Here is a 22,202-nt window from a genome sequence, read left to right as displayed (position 1 = left end):
CTCTCCACATCCATGCCAGCATCTGCAGCTTTGAGAATTTGTGATGTGGGCCATTCTCACTGGGGTTAGATGATATCTCAGGGTGGTTTTGATTTGCATTTCTCTGATGATTAGAGACTATAAGCATTTTTTCATATGTTAGCCATTTGTCTGTCTTCTTTAGAGAAGGTTCTTTTCATATCTCTTACCCAGTGACATATGGAATTATTGGGAGGTTTTTTGTTGATTAACTTGAGCTCTCTGTAGATCCTAGTTATCAAGTTTTTGTCTGATTCATAATATGCAAATATCTTTTTCCATTCTGAAGGTTGTCTGTTTGCCCTGATTGTTATTTCCTTAGCTGTACAGAAGCTTTTCAGTTTAATTAAGTCTCATTTGTTTATTTTTGTTGTCTTGCAATTGCCATGGAGGTCTTCTTCATAGAATCACTCCCCAGGCCTTTATCTTCAAGTGCTTTCCCCATACTTTCTTCCAGGCTTTTTATTGTTTCCCATCTTGATTTAAATCTTTTATCCATCTTGAGTCAATTTTTGTAAGTGGTGAAAGGTGCAGGTTCAATTTCGGTCTCTACCTGTGGTTGTCTAGTTCTCCCAATAGCATTTATTGAATTGGGATTCATTTCCCCAGTGTATGTTCTTGTTTGCTTTATCGATGATCAGGTGGCTGTAATAAGTTGGTTTCATCTCATGGTTTTTCATTCTGTGCTAAATGTTGATGTCTCTATTTTTGTGCCAATATCATGCTGTTTTTATTACTATGGCCTAAGGTCTGATAGGGTGATACCCCTGGCTTTGTTTTTATTACTAAGAATTGCCTTAACTGTATGGGGTTTCTTATGGTTCCATACAAAACAAAGATTTATTTTTTACAAATCTTGAAAGTATGATGATGGTGTTTTAATGGGGATTTTATTTATCTGTAGATTACTTTGGGTAGTACAGAAATTTTGATAATGTTGATTCTTCCCAGCCATGAGCACGATATGTTCTTCCATTTGTTAATATCTTCTGCTATTGCTTTTCTTAGGGTTTCACAATTTCTTTTTGTAGAGGTCCTACACTTCTTTTGTTAGGTATATGCCTAGGTATTTCTCTCTTTTTTTTGAAGCTACTGTGAAGGGAATTGTGTCTTCAGTTACTGAAGCCACGAAGGCTACTGATTTGTGACCTGAGACATTGCTGTATTTTTTGATCACTTCCAGGAGTCTTGTGTTTGAGTCTTTGGGGTTCTCTAAGATAATATCATTGGCAAAGAGTGAGAGTTTGACTTCCTCTGCACCCATTTGGATGCCCTTTATTTCCTTCTCTTGCCTGATTGTATTGGCTAGAACATCCAGTACTATGTTGAGTAATAGTGATAGAGGACAACCTTGTCTGTTTCCAGTTTTAAGTGGAAAAGCTTTCAGTTTTATTCAATTAAGTATAATATTAGCTGTGGGTTTGTCATAGATGGCTTTGATCAGATTAAGAAATGTGCCACCGGCTCGGCGCCTATAGCTCAACCGGCTAAGGCGTCAGCCACGTACACCTAAGGTGGCGGGTTCGAATCCCCAGCCCAGACCCACCAAAACAACAATGCCGGCTGCAACCAAAAAAATAGCCGGGCGTTGTGGCGGGCCCCTGTGGTCCCAGCTACTTGGGAGGTGGAGGCAGGAGACTCGCTTGAGCCCAGGAGTTGGAGGTTGCCGTGAGCTGTAATGCCACGGCACTCTACCCAGGGGGACAGCTTGAGGCTCTGTCTCAAAAAATAAAATAAATAAATAAATAAATAATTAAAAAAAAAAAAAAAGAAATGTGCCACCTATGCCTAAATTCTTAAGTATTCTAATTAGAAAAGGATGCTGAATTTAATCGAATGCTTTTTCTGCATCTATTGAGAGGATCATACAGTCTTGGTTTTTGCAAAGACTTTTGATGTTGTGAATCATGTTTAGGGTTGCATATGTTAAACCAGACTTGCATACCTGGGATGAAGCCTACTTGATTGTTATGAATGATTTTTTAAATGTGTAGCTATAATCTATTGACTAGGATTTTATTGAGAATTTTTGCATCTATATTCATTAGTGAGATTGGTCTGAATTTCTCCTTTTTAGTTGGGTCTTTTCCTGGTTTTGGTATCAGGGTGATGTTTGCTTCATAGAATGTGTTGGGGAAGATTCTTTCCATTTCAATTTTTTTGAATAATGTCTGCAGTATGGGTATAAGCTCTTCTTTGAAGGTTTGATAGAATTCTGGCATGAAGCCATCTACACCAGAGTTTTCTTTTGGGGGGGGGGAGATTTTTTATTGTTTCTTCAACCTCAGTTCTTGAAATTGGTCTGTTCAAAATATCTTTTTCTTCTTGACTAAGGAGAGGGTTGTGATTCCAAGTATTGATCCATTTCCTCCATATTGTCAAATTTCTGGGCATAGAGTTTTTTTGTTTTTTTTTAAGGCAGAGTCTCATTTTGTCAACCTCAGTAGAGTGCTGTTGCATCATAGCTCACAGCAGCCTCCAATGCTTGGGATCAAGTAATTCTCTTGCCTCAGCCTCCCAAGTAACTGAGATTATAGGTGTCCACCACAATGCCTGGCTATTTTTAGAGACAAGGTCTTATACTTGCTCAGGCTGGTCTTGAACCTGTGAGCTCAGGTAATCCACCTGCCTCCCAGAGTGCTAGGATTATAGGTGTGAGCCACCGAATCCAGCCTAGAGTTTCTGGTAGTACTCAGAGATGATCTCTTGTATCTCTGTGACATCTGTTGTTATTTCCCCTTTACCATTTCTGATTGAGGTTATTAGAGATTTTACTCTTCTGTTTCTAGTTAATCTGGCCAAAAGTTTATCTATTTTATTTATTTTTTTAAACCCCAACTTTTTGTTTCATTAATTTTATGAATGATTTTTTTTATTTCCAGTTTCATTAATCTCTGATTTAATTTTGGTTATTTAGTTTCTTCTGCTGGGTTTGGGATTAGATTGTTGTTCTTTTTCTAATTCCATAAGATGGTTCATGAGTTTGTTGATACGCTCTCTTTCTGTTTTTCAAACATAGGCATCTAATGCAATAACTTTACCTCTTAAGATTGCTTTTGCTGTATCCCACAGGTTTTGGTAACTTGTGTCTTCATTGTTGTTATGTTTGCGGAATTTAAAAATTTCCTTTTTCGTCTCTTCCTGAACTCAACTATCATGCAGCATAAGGTTGTTTAATTTCCAAATCTTTGTGTGGGGATGAGTGTTTTTGTTGGAGTTGAGTTCCACCTTTACTGCCTTGTGGTCTGAGATGATACAAGGTATAATTTCTATTCTTTTAATTTTGCTGATGTTTGATTTGTTTCCTAGGATGTAGTTGACTTTGGAATAATTAACATGGGCTGACCAGAAAAATGTATATTCCTTAGCTTTGGGATGGTGTGTTCTGAATATGTCTATTAATCCCATTTGTTCAAGGGTCACATTTAAGTCCTTTGTATCTTTGTTGAGTTTCTGTTTAGAGAATCAATTCAGTTCTGTCAGAGGGGTATTCAAGTTCCTAACTATTTTGGTATTATGGGATATCATATTGCTCAGACCTGTCAAGGTCTGTTTCATAAATCTGGGAGCATTTAAGTTGGGTGCACAAATATTTCAAATTGAAATATCTTCTTGTTGTATTTTTCCTTTCACCAGTATAAAGTGTCCATCTTTGTCTTTCTTAACTTTAGTTGCTTTAAATCTGCTTATATCTGAAAGTAAGATTACAATCTGTCCTTTCTTCTGATTTCCATTTGCTTGTAATACTGTTTTTCATTCTTAATCCTGAATCCTGATCTTTGTCCTTCAAGGCTAGGCATGTCTCCTGGATACAGCATATGGGTGGCTTGTGATTTTTTATCCAATCAGCCAGCCTATGCCTCTTCAGTGGGGAATTTAGTCCACTGACATTTATTGAGAGAATTGATAAGTGTGGTGTAGTTCTAGTGATCTTATTTTGTGAAAGTCTATTGTGTAGTTTCATCCTTTGCACCATTGTGGAAGCTGTGTTTTGACCTTTAGCTTTTGGGTGTTTACTTTGCTGGTCATGGTGGTGATCAATATTGAGAATAGGTCTAAGTATTTTCTGTAGAGCTGGTCTTGTTGTGGTGAATTTCCTCAGTGCTTGTATATCCCCAAAAGAACTTCTAGCTCTAAGGTTATTTCTTCTCCATGATCTAACCTATTTTTGATACTTTCTACTGCATCTTTATATTCCTTTATTGCCTTTCATTTCATTAAGGTCCACTATATTGTATTCTTTCTGTATTCTACATATCTTTTGTCCAACTTTTGGTTCTGTCTTTCCATTTTCTTGTCCATTCCTTTTATTGTCTTTATCATCCATATTTTAAATTACCTTTCTGTCAAGTCCATTAATTCTTTATAGGTGGAGTCTTCTGCAGTAGTTGCCTCATGGTCCCTTGGAGGAGTTCCTCTGTTTTGGTTTTTCATGTTGCCTGAATTTTTCTGTTGGTTCCTCCTCATGTGTTCTTTCTTCTTGTTCACCTCCTAGTCTTCCATTTTGCTTCTCACTGCCTCCTTTGTTTCAAATAGAAGTCCTTGCTCTTGTTGACAATGTGTTGCAGTATGTTGCTGAGACACCAGGTGGCACTTTGGTATTTTTTTAGGAGACAGAGTGGACAGCCAACAACTCTATGGTCCTTATTCCAAACTTAGTTGCCTTCAGGGATTACCTGATTGTTTCCTCAGCATTCAGACCATGCCAGGTTGGGATCTTAAAGCTCAGGAGCAAGTCTCACAGTGTCCCCTGACTCCAGTTCTTGTGGGGTATGGGAGTCCCTCAGCTTGTTCCAAGAGTGGAGTTCTAATCCCAGCAGGTGGAATTAAGACAGCTGTGCTTTAGGTCCCTGCTAAGACCTTCTCACAATGGCAACTCCATGGTCTCTGAGACCTTCTCAGCATGGCTGCCTCACCAGCCACCAAACCCATGGCAAATCCACTCCAACCAGAGTTCAAATCTGGTTGCTGTATACTATTTGAGTCCGCCCACTCTTCCAAGCTTTCCACTAAATGCATAGCTTCCCCCAACCCCTGAAAACTTCTGAAAGGGTTCCTCTCATCTGGGGTCTCTGTGAGGGGCCAACTGATCTCAGCTGATCACAGTCACTTGCCTAATTCATCAGATTTCCACCACTCTGGATCATACACTGTATCCAGCTCAGCACCTCCTTGCTGTGCTTCCTGAGCTATGACTCTGGATAATGTTCCCATGGCAGGTATGGCTGCATTCTCTCTTTTTCCCCTGTCATTCTAGGAGAGCTCACCTGAATGATCCTTCTGGTCTGCCATCTTGCTCCACCCCATGGAATATTTTTTCAATATTTTTTACACAAGAACTTCTCTGCTCTCACCTCCAGTGATTTTTGTATATGCTAATGTTTAAATTATAATGATATATGGGACATTAAAGCACATTGATTTTAAGGGACAAGTTTTATAATTTATATAATTTAATAAACATCTAATCTACATAGGCAGTGTGGTATACAAAGGTAAATGAAACATGGCCTGTACCTCCTACAAAGGAGTGAACCCAGGTGAGAGGGAGGGAAGGGGCCAGGGCTGACTCTGGGGCTCTAATTTCAGGGCAAGATAGCAGGTTAGTAGACTATTCCTTAAAAAATCCAATTTTTGCTGTGCTGCTCTTTCCTCTGTGAATATAACATAATATTTCCATAAGAGAAAAAAATCCAAGGCATTAATGAAATGATCAGGAATAGAAACCTATTTTAAGGTTTCTAATTTTTGAATAAAAATTTATTTACAACTGGGCTTTCAAACATGCATTAAAAATATGGTTATTCCTAATGTTAGATAGACAGCATCTTATGAACAGGACATATGTTATCAGATGTCTATAATCCTCAAGATAAATGCCAATTATGGTCCCACTTCTCCCTTAGTTAATTTATTTATTTATTCAAACTTATGAATAAAAAACCATCCCTTGGTTTTTGCTTTTTGTTTTTGTTTTTTACTGAGAGAAGGTTGTGCTCTGCCAGTGAGGCTGGAGCGCAGTGGCATGATCACAGCCCAGTGTACCCTCAAACTCCTGGGTTTAAGTAATCCTCCTGCCTCAATCTTCTGAGTCACTGGGACCACAGGTGCATGTCACCATGCCTCGCTAATTTTTGTTATTTTGGTAGAGATGGTGTCTTCACTGTGTTGCTCAGGTTGGTCTCAAACTCCTGGCCTCAAGTGATCTTCCTGTTTCAGCCTCCCAAAATGCTAGGGTTATAGGCCTGAACCACTGTGTTCAGCTTGCTTGTATTTTTCAAAATGAAAACACCTCTTTTTTGCCATTATCTTTAGTTATTTATTATTTAATCTTACCAATTCTTCTATCAACTAGAAAAAACATTTTCATTTAAATGAAAGAGACTATTTTTTCTTTTAAAAGTAATGTGTACATTTTTTAAAAAGAGGTAGAAAATTCAGAAATCTATAAAGATGAAAAAAATTCTCTTGTGTAATTCCACTATCCAGAAATAATTACTATTATTATTATTTTATTGTATATCCATGTAAGCATTTTTATGCATTAAAATGCGGTCTTTAAAAGCATAAAAATGGAATCTTACCATACGTAACACTTAATGACATCCCTTTTTTCTACTTTACAATGAATTATGGACATCTACAAATGTTTATAAATATAGATTACCTTATTACTTTTGAAGAGCTGCATAAATTCCATTATAGGTATAACTTTCTTTTTTTGTTTTTTAACCAATTCTATCAATGATGAACATTTAAGTTTCTAATTGTTTACTTTTATAAATGAGACTTTGGGGGCATCTTTGCATATATGTCTTTGCACGTATGTCAAATTATTTCCTAGCGTAAATTCATGGGAGTACAATTGCTAGGGTAAAGGGTATTTTAAGGATTTGATACACACTGGTAAATTATTTGTCAGTTAGGTTGTACCTCTTTATATTTCCATCAACAGTTTATGAGAATGCCTGTTTCTTCACAACTTCATCAATACTAGGTATTTTCAAACTTATAAATCTTTATTTGTGTGATAAAGTAGCATAAAATAGTATCTTGCTGTTTCAATTTCCTTTTCTTTTATTACTACTTATTTTCAGTGTTTTGATTTTTTTTTTAGAAGCTCTACTTTTTGTTTTGTGAATTGTCATTTACTCACTTTTCTGTGGGTTGTTCTGTCTTGCTGTTTTACAAGGGCTTTTTGTGTAGGAAGGCTGTTTAACTTCTTCTCCAGGTTTCCAGGTTTGCCATTCATCTTTTAAATTTGTCTGTGATATTTTGAGGTATAGAAGTTTAAACTTACCTTCAGTTCTATGGATCATTTCCTTTTATAGTTTCTGGCTTTTGCACTTTGTTTAAAAAATCCTTAAATCAAAGATGATATAAATATTTACTTAAGCTTCCTGTGTATTCATATTTTCATTAAAGTTATTTTGTGCAAATTAATTTTTGTGACAGGTAACTTTCCCACATTAACCAAGTGATCATTGCATTAATTACTGAATCATCTATCCAGAAGGAGCTTGTTCTTCCTCTTTCTTCTCTCCTTTGCTCCCTCCCTTCCTTCCTCCCAACCTCTCTGTCTTTCTTTCAACAGAAAGCAGCTGTTCTCTTTTCTCTGCTCTTGTGTTTCTGGCGGGAACTAGAGATTGGGTGTCTAACTGAAAGAGAAGGAAATCAAGGAATGTAGCAATTTTGAACAGGTCCAGAAGTGCTGTCCAACATTCTAGAATCTACCTTTTATAGTTCTGGTCTACAACCTTGCCAGTGACACCCAGATAAAAACAGACACTTTTGTAAGTAGACCAAGGTACTATACCTAGTTTCTTGATAGAGGTGAGAATAATCATTCAATTTTCTTAAGATTTGGGGGCATAATCCTGGTTATAATGGATTCATAACTTGGTGCCTGTCAGTGTTTAAAGGGAGAATAGACTCAGTGAAGTTCAAAGATTTATTTTTCCTTGAGTATATAATATTTTAAGTGATCCTATCAGGTTTCAATTTTTAAACTAATTTTCCCCTTTTAGGGCAGAACCATATAATTTTCCTCCTGCTTCCACTAAGTTCATACCCATCCCTTCAAAGTCTACTGTGGGCACTCAGACTGATTATCGGGATGCTGATGTTCAAACAGATCCATACTCTCCAGAATACCTAGTATGTCAGGACTCAATCCCTGAGCTCTTGACACTGGCTACTCTTACTTGGGGTGAGTTGGCAATTCTCTTGAATATTTGCAGATGATAGTACTGGTAACCATGCATGCTGTTGAAAAGATCCACAGTGTATAGTGCTGCTATTTAAAGTGTCTTGCTGAGTACAACAACTTCATAGACTCATAATTTTCTGATACTTTTGTTCAAACAGAGATATCCCCTTTTTATTGTAAGTGCTTTATTGTGCTGTATCCCTGAAGCAGAAGTTACATTTCGGCTCAATCCGTGGTCGTTTTGCTGACTGCTTACTTCTCTCTAGCCTGTTACCCCTGGTGAATTAACTCCTTTTCACTGAGCAGACATACTTCTTTACAGATAAACATTTTTACATGTATAATACTGAATGCACACTCATATATATAAAAAATAATGTTATCTCAGTTTGCCAAAATGTCTTACAATTTATCAAAGCTCCCTTACATTTTTATTGGATGATTTGGATGACTTCTTTTATATTATCTCTGACATGCTAAATATCTTTCTGCCTCAGAAAGTCACTCTTAGAATGTAATAAAATCTGGCATAGGCCTGTATTACATGCAACTATAAAAATCAATAAGAGATGGTACCTCTGGGAATTATTAGAAATTAGCTTATCTAATTCACTTGATTGTAGCTGGAAAAACTGAGTATCAGAGAGGTTAACTACCTCTTAAAAGGCCACAGACATAGTTCGTACACTGTAATGATTTTTATTAAAATGACATTTCCTCCCCCCCCCCTTGTAATGAATGAAAATCTGTGATCAAGTCTGCATCCTAGGCAATGCTGATGTCCATATCTGAGCTCTAGTTTTGATTCTTGTTTCCTGTCTCACATTATGAATCCATATTAAGCATTCTCAACACCCACACTTTAAAGCAGTGGCTCCACTTTCAGGCCTAGATGGCAAATTAAAAATATACTTAAATCTTCCCCGTAGAGCTCTGAATATATATAAAAAAAAAAAAGAAAAAGAAAAAAGAAAAAAATAATAGATTTAGTAGCCACATTTAAAAATCAAGGAAGAAAATATTCATAAGAGAGAAATGGAGACTTTTTCCTAAAAGAAAGAGCTAGAGACATGTGCTGACAGGCTGGGCTTGTGAATGGCAGGGAGCCAGATCTAACTTACCTGCTCACACTGAAGGGACCGGGACCTTTCTCCTTCACATAGGTGGGGCTGAAGCCTGGTGCCTGCTATTTTAAGATTATAGCCAGAGCTGAGTCCCTCCTGTCGGGGGCCTTGGACTTTACCTGTCTAAGATAGTTAGCATTAAACTGCAGAAGGACCAGAGCTTCACTCTGGGCTCAGAAATGCTTCACTAGGCAAAAATCTTTATCTGGTGCCCTGCCCTAGGCAGAAATGAGGTGATGTGTCAATAAAAGCCTCTATGACTCAGGCCTACTCCTACCATCTGTGGGGCCCTGGGGCTCATAGGGAGGCCCACGTGTCACATGGATAGGTATTTCAAAATTATAAATCAGGCCAGGTGTGATGACTCAAGTCTGTAATCCTAACACTCTGGGAGGTCATGGCATGAGGACTGTTCAAGGCCAGAAGTTCAAGACTGACCTGAGCAAGAGCATGACCCCATCTCTACAAAAATAGAAAAATTAGCCAGGCATGGTGGGGGCACCTGTAGTCGCAGGTACTTAGGAGGCTGAGCATACACTTTACCTCAGGTGACAGAGCAAGACTTTGTCTTAAAATAATGATAATAATAATAAATCAAGCTAATATTCCTTAGGTAAAATATGTGCTTTTTAAACATATCTTTATAACAACTTAAAAAGACAAATTTAAATTTCAAATTCTTAGTCTCCTTGGGATTCCATGCTGACATATGGTGGCAAGGCACGAGCCCGCAGGTTGACTACCCTGCTCTCTGCCCACGCTCGCGCTGTTCTGCAGTGTGAGGGGCCTGTCACGCATGTATGTGATTACCCAGCTCTCTTAGCCATCCTCTGTTCATGCATTCCTACAAACAGCTGCCATTTGGCCACACCTTGGGCTGTGGGGTGAACGAACAGCAGCATATAGAATGCCCTCAAGCATCCGAATCTTGAGAAGAGGCCTGCATAGACTTTGGAAGCAGGCTTGGGGCCATTTGTGCAAGGATTTCTGGGTCTCTAAGGGTGAAAGTAGCTCTAGAAGGGCATGGCCCCTTGGATTCGTCTTCTGGTGATGGGCAGGGCACTAAAGAATGAAGCCAGGGGCAAGCCTCTCCTGTCTTGTCAAAGGCTGCTACTGACCAGGGTGCCAATGAGAAACCTGCAGCTGGTCTCAGCCCAAGAACCATAGAGCACCCTAGGGGCAGGGACATCAGGAGTTATTCACAAAATTAAAGGACATGGAAGAATAAATTTCAGGGTAAATGAAGCAAAGGGAGCACTTATTCCCTCTTATCACTTTTTATATACTCGTAAGAGGGAAATAGCAACACTGAAAACAATAATGGGAGCCACGAAAAAGAACCAGTTGTAATCGTTAGGAAGGAAAACCATGAAGCTTGATATAACGTGAATTTAATAGTAGAGTAGATAGAGCTGAAGAGCAAATTAGTGACTTAACAGATTAAATGGAGACATATTCTAGGATGTGACATACAGAGGTAGGACAAGATAAAAGAAAGAGCCACAACGAATAGGAAATTAAGAATAGGGAGAATGTTATGAGAAGCAATTCAAGAGAAGGTAATGGGGCTTGGCACCCATAGCACAGTGGTTATGGCATCGGCCACATACACCGAGGCTGGCGGGTTTGAACCCAGCCCAGCCCAGCTAAACAAAAATGACAACTACAACAATAGAAATAGCCAGGCATTTTGGTGGGTGCCTGTAGTCCCAGCTACTGGGGAGATTGAGGCAAGAGAATTGCTTAAGCCCAAGAGTTTGAGGTTGCTGTGAGCTGTGATGCCACAGTACTCTACTGAGGGCAATGTAGTGAGACTCTGTCTCAAAAAAAAAAAAAAAAAAAGAGAGAGGTAATGGTTGAGAATTTCCCATAACTAAAGAAAGACATGAGCCTCCACAATGACAAATTACATCCAGTACCAAGCAGGAAATCCTTTAAAAATTCATACCTCCTAATAAAAGAAAAAGAAAAAAATGCAAAAAGCTATTAAAGAGAAAAGTCAGATTACCCACAAAGGGGAAAAATTGTAATATTATCTTAAAGATGCTGTGGGAAAATGATTGCAAACTTAGAATTCCTTTACCAAACTATTATTCAAGAGTGAAGCTAAAATAAAGACATTTTCATACATAATAAAAGTGTCTATCACAGAGAATATTGTAAGGATTAGGTAAATTCCTTTATATAATGTGCTTATACCTACATTCCAATAATTTCATTCCTTGCTATAGACCAAAGAAATGTCTGTATTTGTCACAATTCTATTAACAGAAATACACGTGTGTTCACTGAAAGACATGTAGAAGAATACTCATAGAAGCACTGCCCACAATGAATTCAAAGTGAAAACAACCTAAATGCCACTCTTCAACCATAGAGTGGATGGATAAATCAGAATATATTCACACAATGGAATACCACGTAGTAATGAGAATGAAGTACAACTGCATGTAACCACACGAGCCAATCATTCATATCTTAATGCTGAACAAAAGTCAGATATGAAGGGTACCTGAATGTGATTCTATTTACATAAACCTTACAACCAGTGAAGACAAAAGTGATATATTGGGAATGAGATGGTGGCTATCCTGGGGGCAGGTAGTGACTGGGAAGCAAGTAGGATGGGCAGTGTAGGGTGGACCTCTAGTAATAGTCCATTCCCTGATCTGGGTGCTGATTATGTGACATGTTCATTTTTGCACCTTTTTGCATGTATGTTATACATTAATAAAATTTTATATAAGTGAAAAATTAATGATACAGTGAAAACAATGACACTGGTAAGTACTAAGGAAAAAAATGAGTGCATACGATGGGCCAAGAACTGTTCCAAGTGCCTTACATTTTTTTTTTCTTTTTGAGACAGAGTCTCATTCTGTCACCCTGGGTAGAGTGCTGTGGCATCACAGTTCACAGCAACCTCATACTCTTGGGCTCAAGTGATCCTCTTGCCTCAGCCTCCTGAGTAGCTGAGACAACAGGCGTCCACCACAATGCCCAACTATTGTTTTTATTTTTTTTATTTATTTTTTCATTTATTATTATTATTATTATTTTTTTTTTTTGCAGTTTTTGGCAGGGGCTGGGTTTGAACCCGCCACCTCTGGCATATGGGCCAGTGCACTACTCCTTTGAACCTCCAACTCCTGGGTATAGATGATTCTCTTACCTCAGCCTCCCGAGTAGCTGGGACTACCGGTGCCCACCACAACGCCCAGCTATTTTTTTTGTTGCAGTTTGGCTGAGGGCCAGGTTTGAACTCACCACCCTCAGTATATGGGGCCGGCGCCCTACTCACTGAGCCACAGGCGCCGCCCTCCAACTACTGTTTTTAGAGATGAGGTCTTGCTCTAGCTTAGGCTGGTCTTGAACTCCTAAGCTTAGTAATCTACCCACCTCAGCCTCCAAAAGTGCTAGGATTTTAGGTGTGAGCCACTTTGCCTGGCCACTGTAGGTCTTTAAAAAGGCAAAAGAAATGATTATTACTACCATAATGCTTTTGATAAAGATTAATATTATAGCCAAGCCTCTTGTAGGAAGCATTAAGGAAAAGGAGGATGCAAATAAAGAGAATTGGGACTGAAAGGGGGACAGAACTGGAGAGTAAACAATTTAAGAATTATAAGAGAATACTAGGAATATCTTTTGTCATGTATTTTAAAATGTAAGTACATGATATAGTTTTTTACAAAAAATACAGATTACTAAGTTGGTTTCAAGAGTAAGTAGCAAACCGAGTGGAAGAACAACTATAGATATTGAGTTGGTTAAAAGAAAAAAAATCTTTTTAAGAGCACTAAGCCTAAACAGTTTTATAGGTACATTTACCACTCCCTCAAGGAACAGATAAACTCTAATTTATGAAAATTCCTTCAGCAAAGGCAAAAGAATAAAAGCTAATTTCTTCATTTTATGAGGCTACTATAGTTTTGATTTGAAAACTGAATAAAGGCAGTATAGTCATCTCTAGGTAACCATGGGGAATTGGTTCCAGGACCCACCCCCAACCAGGTACCACAATCCATGGGTGATTAAGTCCTTTATATAAAATGGTATAGTATTTGCATATAAGCTATGTACATCCTCCTGTATACTTAAAGTCATCTCTAGGTTTTTTACAATACCTAATACAATATAAATGCTATGTAATTAGTTGTTACACTGTACTGTTTAGGGAATACTAACAAAATACTAACAATACTATCTTTTTGTACTAACAAAAAGATAAGTCTGTACATGTTAAATACAGATGCAATTAAAAAAATATTTAAGTACAGATGGTTGGTTGGTGGTTTTCAGTCTGTGGGAAACAACGTACTCCACAGATGGAGACCTCTCTGTACAGAGGTCCAGCTGTACTGGTAAGGAAAATTATAGGCCAGTCTCATGTATGAAGAAATCTGCAAAAAATTCTAAACAAGATACCAGCAAGCAAATCTTGCTATATTTTAAAAGGGTGACTTATCATAACCAAGTGGGTTAATCAGAGAAATTCATGTTTGTTTCAATATCAGAAAATTAACCATTGTAATTTACCATTTTAAAAGAAAATGAAGGAAGAATGCTTCCCTGGGTGCAGAAAAAGTATTTGATAGCATCCAATGCTCATTCATGATATGAACTCTAAATAAACTGAGAGCAGAAAGAAGCTTTAGAAACGTAATGTAGTATCTACAGCTTTTAATAAACTTAATACTAAAAGTGAAACCTTAGAAGCTTTGCCCTAAAAGAAATAGACGCCACTCTCATTAAGATTCCTAATTAGCTACATGGACAAGACCCTATCCCAGAATTTATCAAGCAGGGCTATAATCCTTTCTCCCCAGAGACATTTGAAAGTATGGGTGGCATTTTTACATGTAATAATGATAATGCTTATTTAGTAAATGAAATAAATTATCAGAACTACAAAGCATATTTAACAAAGTAGCTGTGTTTGAAATCAACATACAAAGATTAGCAACTTTCCTCTATAAGAACAATAGCCAGTTAGAAAAATTACTGAAAAACATGATGTTCGCAGTAGCAACAAATAACAAAGTACCTAGGAAATCACTTTATAAAAACATGTGCAAGGCTTTCATGGTGAAAATTATAAATTGCTTTTTAAGCACATAAAGATTTGATTAAAAATAGAGACACATCATGTTTATTAATGACAAAACTCATCCTTGAATAGACATAATTTCTCCTCCACATAATTTAGACCTTCAAGAAATTCTAATCCACATCCTTACTCCCAGTATAACTGTGCCTGGGTAGATTAGCAACTTGCCTCTTCTTTTCCCAGAAATTATACAAAAGCAACAAGAACAACAAAACTCCCACAAACTCTATTTTCAGTGAAACAAAAAAAAATTATATGTAATCCATGAACTACTAAATATTTGTAAGGGCTGCAGAAAACAGCCGAGATTAGGCATATGCAAGGTGGGAGGAAGTGAGAAAGCATGGACCGTGGGAGGGGAACCATCAGGGCATCTCAGAAGAAAGGAGCAAAAATATACGTCAGAGGGTAAATTTAGCAATATTCAGAATTAAAAAGGATCATATTTTATGATCTAGCTGCTAGACTCTATTTCCACTTTTAAGAATCCTAGAGAAACTCACATGTGGGGACAGGGAGACCAGTACAAGAATGCTTGTTGCAGCATTACATGTAATCAAAAGATTAGAAGCAATCTAAACGTCCATTTGAGAAGACAGCTTAAATCGTCTACGTATGGCTAGGTCCCCCAAACAAAGTTGAGTAAAAAAAGTAAGTTACTGAATGGTACCTACAGTTTAATGTCATGTATATAAGTATTAAATAAAAAACAATACTAGATGGTGCCTATGGCTCAAAGGAGTAAGGTGCCAGCTCCATACGCTGAAGGTGGCAGGTTCAAACCCAGCCCTGGCCAAAAACTGCCAAAAAAAAAAAAAAAAAAAACCAAACAAAACCCAAAACAATACTATATTTTGTTTAGCTATATTTCATTTTTGGTTCATATTTATTTTTATTAGAGAGGGAATATACTGTAACATGTAAGAACTCAAGGCTCAGATTGCCATTTCAGATACTGATTTCCAGCTATACCCTTGTACAGGTTACTTAACTTCGAAGGTCTTCAATTTCTTCAGTTTTAAAGTAGGGATACTTGGGTCAGGTGCAGTAGCTTATGCTGTAATCCTAGCACTCCGGGAGGCTGAGGTGGGTGGACTGCCTGAAATTAGGAGTTCAAGACCAGCCTGAGCTAGAGCGAGACCCTGTCTTTAAAAATAGCCAGGAGATGTGGTGGGTACCTATAGTCCCAGCTACTTGGGAGGCTGAGGCAAGGGGAGCGCTTGAGCCCAAGAGTTTGAGGTTGCTATGAGGCCATAGCACTCTGCCAATGGCAACAAAGTGAGACTCTGTCTCAAAAAAAGAAGGAAAAAAAAAAAGGAAAAGTAGGGATACTTGTTTTTATTAATTAAATGTTCTAATTAAATGAATTACAAACAGTGTTTGACATATTTTAAATGCTTAAGTAATGTTACTTTTTATTAGTTTTATAATTCATAGATACATAAGTGTGTATATAAAATACTAAGATTCACTAGAGAGCCCAAGTTTGCTTTCTTATTTTGGAAGAAAGGAGAAGAGAATGGGGTTCAATGCAGTGGTTAAAAGAACATCAACTTCATTTATAATTTTTTAATGTCTTTTATTAGAAAAGGTAAAGTGTATATAATGAAATATGTATAATTGTTAAATCTGAGTATTTACATTTATTTTGTAATTACTAAAGAAGACACCATACAAAAGACACAAAATAACATATAGACAAATGCACACACATACACTATATATATATACATATTTATTTATTTATTTATTTATTGTAGTTTCTGGCCGGGGCTGGGTTTGAAACCACCCCCTCTGGCACATGTGGCCAGCGCCCTACTCCTTTGAGCCACAGGCACCACCCACATATACTATTTTGTATATAAGTTTACTCATTGCTTTATACACATTATATAAAAGTTAAAAGAGTGAATTAGTTAGTAGTATGCTTGCTAAATGCATCCTTGTAACTGCCTCTGGGAAGATGATGAGAATGAGTAGAGTACAGGAGAACTTTAGAACATTAGAATTCATGTTGTAATTTAAAAAACAAGAGATAGTAAACTCATACATTCCTTATTTGCTTTTCAAAAGCATAAATATTACAAAGGATCTGAAATGAATAAAGCAAAAATTTTAGAGGTAGCCTATTGGATTGGTAGAAATATGACTTGTTATTTATTTCTTTGTACTTGTCTGTATAATTATATTTTAAAATGAAAACAAAAGTTGGTTTATTGGGGTCCAATAAGAAACCTGTTCTAGACCTCTTATTTCTTTTACCGAGTTTTGGTCCCAGAAAGGTGATGTGGTAAGGAAGGCTACATTTAGAGATGGTAGGCACTGAGGATGGCTGGGTCCCCCAAACTTGGCCCAGGGAGCCATAAGTAGGATTAAGTCTTGGTCAGTGCTGTACCCAGTGGCCCACCTACCTCCCTGACCTGGGGGGTCTTTGTGTCTGTGAACTCATCTTTTGGGTTGAAGGACAGCCCTAAGTTGCACGTTCATTATGGGGGACAAAATGCAAACATGATGAATTCTCAGTTAAAGAATAGTTTCTTCATGACCTGTTATAAGAAAAAAAAAAAGTATCTGTTTTTTACTTTTGTCCAACAAATTCCCTACCCGTCATCATATTTTCCTACCTTGGGACTTAGATATTTACTTACCTTTCAAAATGTAGATTTGTTCATTCCAAGGCATTCCAAGGTGTGATTATTCAGTAGTCACTTGCTATTCTTTCTAGAATCTTACATCTAAGATGAACAAAAATGTCAATGGCTCAATCACTACCGAGTGGCAGTGCAGGGCACAGATTATACAGCTGTGAGGCACATCTAGAGGATATTTCCTATTATTATCTTACCCTATCATAACCCTTAAATTTAGTGAAGAGAATAAGAGCTGAAAGGGAGTAAGTTACACACTGGCAGGTACATGGGTTTGTTCATTTGTTTCTAAGTTGTGCTGCTTTACCCTCCAGGTCGAGGTCTCCCAGCCGGACAGGCTGAGGTGGAGATGATAGAACGCGCCCGTGAGAAGCGTGCTTGGGAAGCCACTCTCCCCCCGCTGAGTGACATCTCCCAGTTTGAGAAGAGGAGGAAGATGATGAATGCCATGGAGAGGAAGGAGTGGGCCTTCAGAGAGCAGGAGATTGAAAAGTGGGTAATCTATCATTCAGACAGTTTGTGTTGGTGGTAGGAATGAATGTTAATACTTTTAATCTGCAAAGCACTTTTCCAAATGTTAGGGTTTAAAAGCAGCTCTCTTAAACCCTAAACGCACACCTGGAGTCCCAGCTACTTAGGAGGCTACAGGTGGAGGACTGCTTGAGCCCAGGAGTTCATGATGAACCTTGGCAACATAGCAAGACCCTGTGTCAAAAAAACCTCAGGAACCTCAACCTATAGAGATAGGAAACTGGGTTTCTGGTTCTCTCAGGCGCAACCACACCACCCTTTGATGGAGTATGGTTTTCTCTCCGATAATGTAAGGCTATATCCTGCTCTCTTTGTGTGTGATGAAGTTACGCATAAAACCCAGATTTGAGCAATGTTTCAAGGATATCCCTGATTCTTCTTTTCCTTTTTCATATCTATCTAGACTGCCACAAAATCCCACTGGTTTCTACAAAACATCTTTCAATCTGTCCCTTTGGGTTCCTTCCCAGTGCCACTGTTGCTAGGCCTGGGCTTTTTTCACATCCCACCGAACAGCTCTGAGCTGGTCCTCACTCTTACTCTCCCAACACTGGATTCACAGGCAGGACCTCTTGGGTTCTGGCCGGAGCTGATGGGGCATTTGCTATTTAAAAGACAGATTGTGGTATTCTTCCATCAGGAGGTGAGCTTATGTAACAATATGCATAAAGAAAAATATGCTGAGGTCCTTCTGGCTGAGTTCTTAATCACTTTAACTGATATATTTTCAGTAACGAGGTTGCTGCTGACATGTAGAAATGGTAAGAAATGATGATGAGAAGCAAAAAATTGTGACCCTCTAGGAAGAAGGAGAGGAAAGAGCACTTAGTGAGGTTGCCATTTGTTCTGTGCTGAGGTGCTTTATCGCTCATAGCAGTGCTACCAAGGCTCCTGGCATACAAGAGAGTGACCGAGAGCGTTAGGGACTCAGCTGTGTGCTGAATTCAGAATACGTTGTTGTTGTTACTATTATTATTTTTTGAGACAATCTCACTTGGTCACCCTTGGTAGAGTGCCGTGGTCACAGCAACATCAAACTCTTGGGCTCAAGTGATTCTCTTGCCTCAGCCTCCCACCACAATGCCTGGATATTTTTTAGAGACAGGGTCTCACTCTTGCTTGGGCTGGTCTCGAACTCATGAACTCAGGTAATCCACCTGCCTCAGCCTCCCAAGTACTGGGATTACAGGTATGAGCCACTGTGCCTGGCTGTTGTTATTATTATTATTATTAGTTTGTGGTACCTTTATATTAAGCCTAAATCCAAACTATGGGATGTTTTGGCAGAAGCTTCCTATAGAAAATAGCATTTGGGGGCAAAGCAGGTATCAGATACCCAATTTTGTCTGCAGAAATTTAAATTTATTGCTGTACTTTGGAGAAGTATATGTCTTGTCACAAGGCATTAAAAATATTTAAAAAGTACCCAGCTAGAGTGAAGGCATCACCTGAGGAAGTGAATACATTTGTTAAACTGAGAGCAGTTTTCATAAATGCATTTTACGTCCCTTCTATGTGCCAAGCTCTGTGCTGTGAGTTGGGGAGACAGAGATGCACAGGACACTGCTGTGCCCTGGCAGAGATCCTTGTGGCCTAGTCAGGTGGGCAGCTGGGGCAAAGGATTTCAGACTAACACTTCTCAGGCAGTGTCTAGGAGGTGACATGTTGCTTTATACACAAAGTGCAAGGGAAACCCAGGTGGGAGAACAATTCTGTCTTGAGATGGGTGATTTGGAAGAACTACAGAGGGGAGGGAGCCCCTGAACTGGGTATGGAAGGATGAGTTTGAAAACCATCAAGTAGACAATAATGTCAGTGACGATGCTGAGGCTCCAGGACGTGGAACACATAGCATGCTTACGGGGTGACAGATAATATTCTAAGTCAGTAGCTCCACAGACCAGCAGCAGCGTTACCTGGGAACTTGTTGGAAATGCAGATTCTCAGAACCCACCCCAGGTATAATGAATCAGGGGCTGTGGCCTAGCAGTCTGTATCCGAACCAGCCTTCCACAGTATTCTGATCATGCTTACGTTTGAGGACTACTGTTCTAGCACTGTGTACATTAATTCATTTAACATGACAATAATCTTATGAGGAGGATGCTTTCTTTATCTCCACTTCACAACTGGAGAAATTGAGGTCAGAGGTGAAATTTACAACGGAACCCGTTTTTTCCAACTTGGGAGAGAAAGGTAACTGTGGCTATGTGGCTTAGTTTTAAGAATCTCTTCCTCTCCACGCACATTGGTCAGTATTCCCTGGCCTGTCATAGGTACTCGCCCTGAGAAGCCCTGCCAGTGTGACATGTTGGCTTTGTCTGCTGGCTTTTTGAGCTGCACATTCAGCTCCCTCTGCTTAGGCCTTGCTTCCCCCTTGTCAGTGTGGCAAGGCCCTGCCCTGGTTTATCCTCAAGACTCTGCTGAGTTAACAGCTCCTCTAAGGAAGCCTCCCCCACCTTCTTCTTCCTTTCCCCTTGCGCCCACAGACGTCTTGTCACTCCTCTCCTGGCATCTGTCTCCTCGTGTGGAAATGTTGGTTTGTATGCCTGTTCTGCTAGAAAAGTGCTTCTTGAAAAAAGGTGTTTTATCTTGCACGTCATGGTTTCTGCCTTGGCATATGGTGGTCACTTAGTAAATATTTGACAAATGAGTGAGTGTTAAATTAATGTATGAACTTTTAAGTGGGAGTAAAAGGCATGTTCAAATCTCCACTTCAGGAAGGAAAAGCTTGGCAGCTGTGAGGAGCAAAGATGAGAGGGAGGAGAGACTGGCAGCAAAGATCCAAGTTAGGAGCAAGATGACAAAAACTTGAGCCGGGGGTGTGTGAGAAGTGTTTCCGAGGAGCCATCGTTAGCAGAGGGAAGGTGTGAGAGAGAGGTAGAGTTCCGGGGGATCAAGATGAGTGGGGGTTTTTGAGATCATCAGAGGACAGCTGGAGATTCAAGTAGACAGAAATTTTGGTTCAGAAATGTCAGGGCTGGAGGTGCAGATTGTGAAGTCACCTGTGCATGGCTGGACCTGCGTGAGCAAGGTAGTGGAGGAGATGAAGGCAAGGGAAAAGGAAGCAAAGATTTACTGAGTGTTGTGCGTCAGGCACTGGCATTTTCACATTTGCTCCTTAAGAGAGCAAGCCAGACGCTGGGCACGGTGGCTCATGCCTGTAATGCCAGCACTCTGGGAGGTTGAGGTGGGAGGATCCCTTGAGCGCAGGACTTCAAGACCAGCCTGAGCAAGAGCAAGAGCAAGACCCTGTCTCTACTAAAAACAGAAAAATTAGTTGGGTGCTGTGGTTGGTGCCTGTAGTCCCAGCTACTCAGGAGGCTGAGGCAGGAGCGCTTGAACCCAGGAGTTTAAAGTTGCTGTGAGCTAAGCTGACACCATGGCACTCTAGCCTGGGCAACAGAGTGAGACCCTGTCTCATAAAAAGAAAAAAAAGGATATACCAGAACCTCATTTTCTCTTCAATTCCCTGGCTTGGCTCCAGGAATACCACTTGGAAGTGCTTACAAAGCTCTCGTTCCTGGGGGTCCGTCTGCCTGGCACACTCCCCCTCATCCTTCAGAACGCCACCCGTCTCTGTTTATTCCCAGTCTGCGCTGAGTGCCTCCCCCACCCCGTCCCCCCGCCTCAACTCCTTTATCACACTTTCCCGGGAGTGGTCTTTTGACAATACGCGATGGCAGCTGGCAGCTCGCGGAGAAGGCCCTGTGTGCGGCCGCTGCCCCTTTGCCCTCCGAGATACCATACGCTTCTTTAGGTTCTGTAATTTTCTTGAAGACTGCAGGAGATTCGCCTGCAAGTTCTGACAGAGCTGCTGAGGAAGCGTGAAGAGAATCAGAATGCAGTGAACACGAAGCGCTTGAACGCCCAGTGGACTAAGCTGCAGGAAGCCAAAGAAGCCAAACTGGCGCAGATCCAGCGCGCATACGTGTCAGGTGAGGGCGGCGCGGGGCGGGAGCAGGAAAGGGGAGTGGCCCCGCGTGGCTCTCCAAACGCGAGGGAACTGGGAGGACCTCTGTTTCGGTCCTGGTGTCCCTAATAGGTGAGGGATGAGAGATGACTCATCTCTCCTAGATAGAAGAGTGGAGGAAAATCCCTTACTAAGAACAGCAAGTGACAAAGTTGTAACAGGTAGTCAAGTTATTGATCTTATGGGGGGGAGGAGTGCGTGCGAGAGAGTGGGGGTGTGCGTGGGGGGCTCCCTATATTCTAGGGCCAATCACAGGCCAAAGAGCCTTGTTAATCTTTTTTCATTGTTTCTCTCTGAAGGAGATATTTTAGACAAGCTTCTTCCTGATAACTCCAAGCAGTTTTAATGCCACAGATATATTGTGTGTGTGTATATAGATATATGTACTTAATACCCCCAAATAGGAAGCATATGGTTTACTCTTTTTGTTCAGTACCAAGTTAAAAATGACTAAATTAAAAATTTCAGTTAAAATTTATACTGAAAAAATTTTAATTATTAACATTCTGCTGAATTTTATAGCTTTATGTGCCAAGAAACTGAATGTAATTTATTTATAAAATTTCATCAGTTCCATATGTAAATTAAC

The 22,202-nt window shown here is 39.5% G+C and overlaps 1 protein-coding gene across 1 annotated transcript in view; it reads left to right on the top strand.

Moving 5' to 3' along the window:
- Positions 1–22,202, top strand: part of MAATS1 (MYCBP associated and testis expressed 1) — a 68,033-nt gene that overhangs the window by 10,814 nt on the left and 35,017 nt on the right. The window contains exons 6-8 of the mRNA XM_003795133.1: positions 8,046–8,227; positions 17,424–17,601; positions 21,421–21,578. Coding sequence (XP_003795181.1) covers positions 8,046–8,227; positions 17,424–17,601; positions 21,421–21,578 — 518 coding nt within the window. The remainder of the gene's footprint in view (positions 1–8,045; positions 8,228–17,423; positions 17,602–21,420; positions 21,579–22,202) is intronic.

The sequence above is a fragment of the Otolemur garnettii genome, unplaced genomic scaffold (genome assembly GCF_000181295.1).
Source record: "Otolemur garnettii isolate 467f Iridium unplaced genomic scaffold, OtoGar3 scaffold00089, whole genome shotgun sequence".
NCBI lineage: Eukaryota > Metazoa > Chordata > Mammalia > Primates > Galagidae > Otolemur > Otolemur garnettii.
The sequence above is the reverse complement of the archived record's forward strand: the minus strand, read 5'-3'. Positions and strand labels throughout refer to the sequence as shown.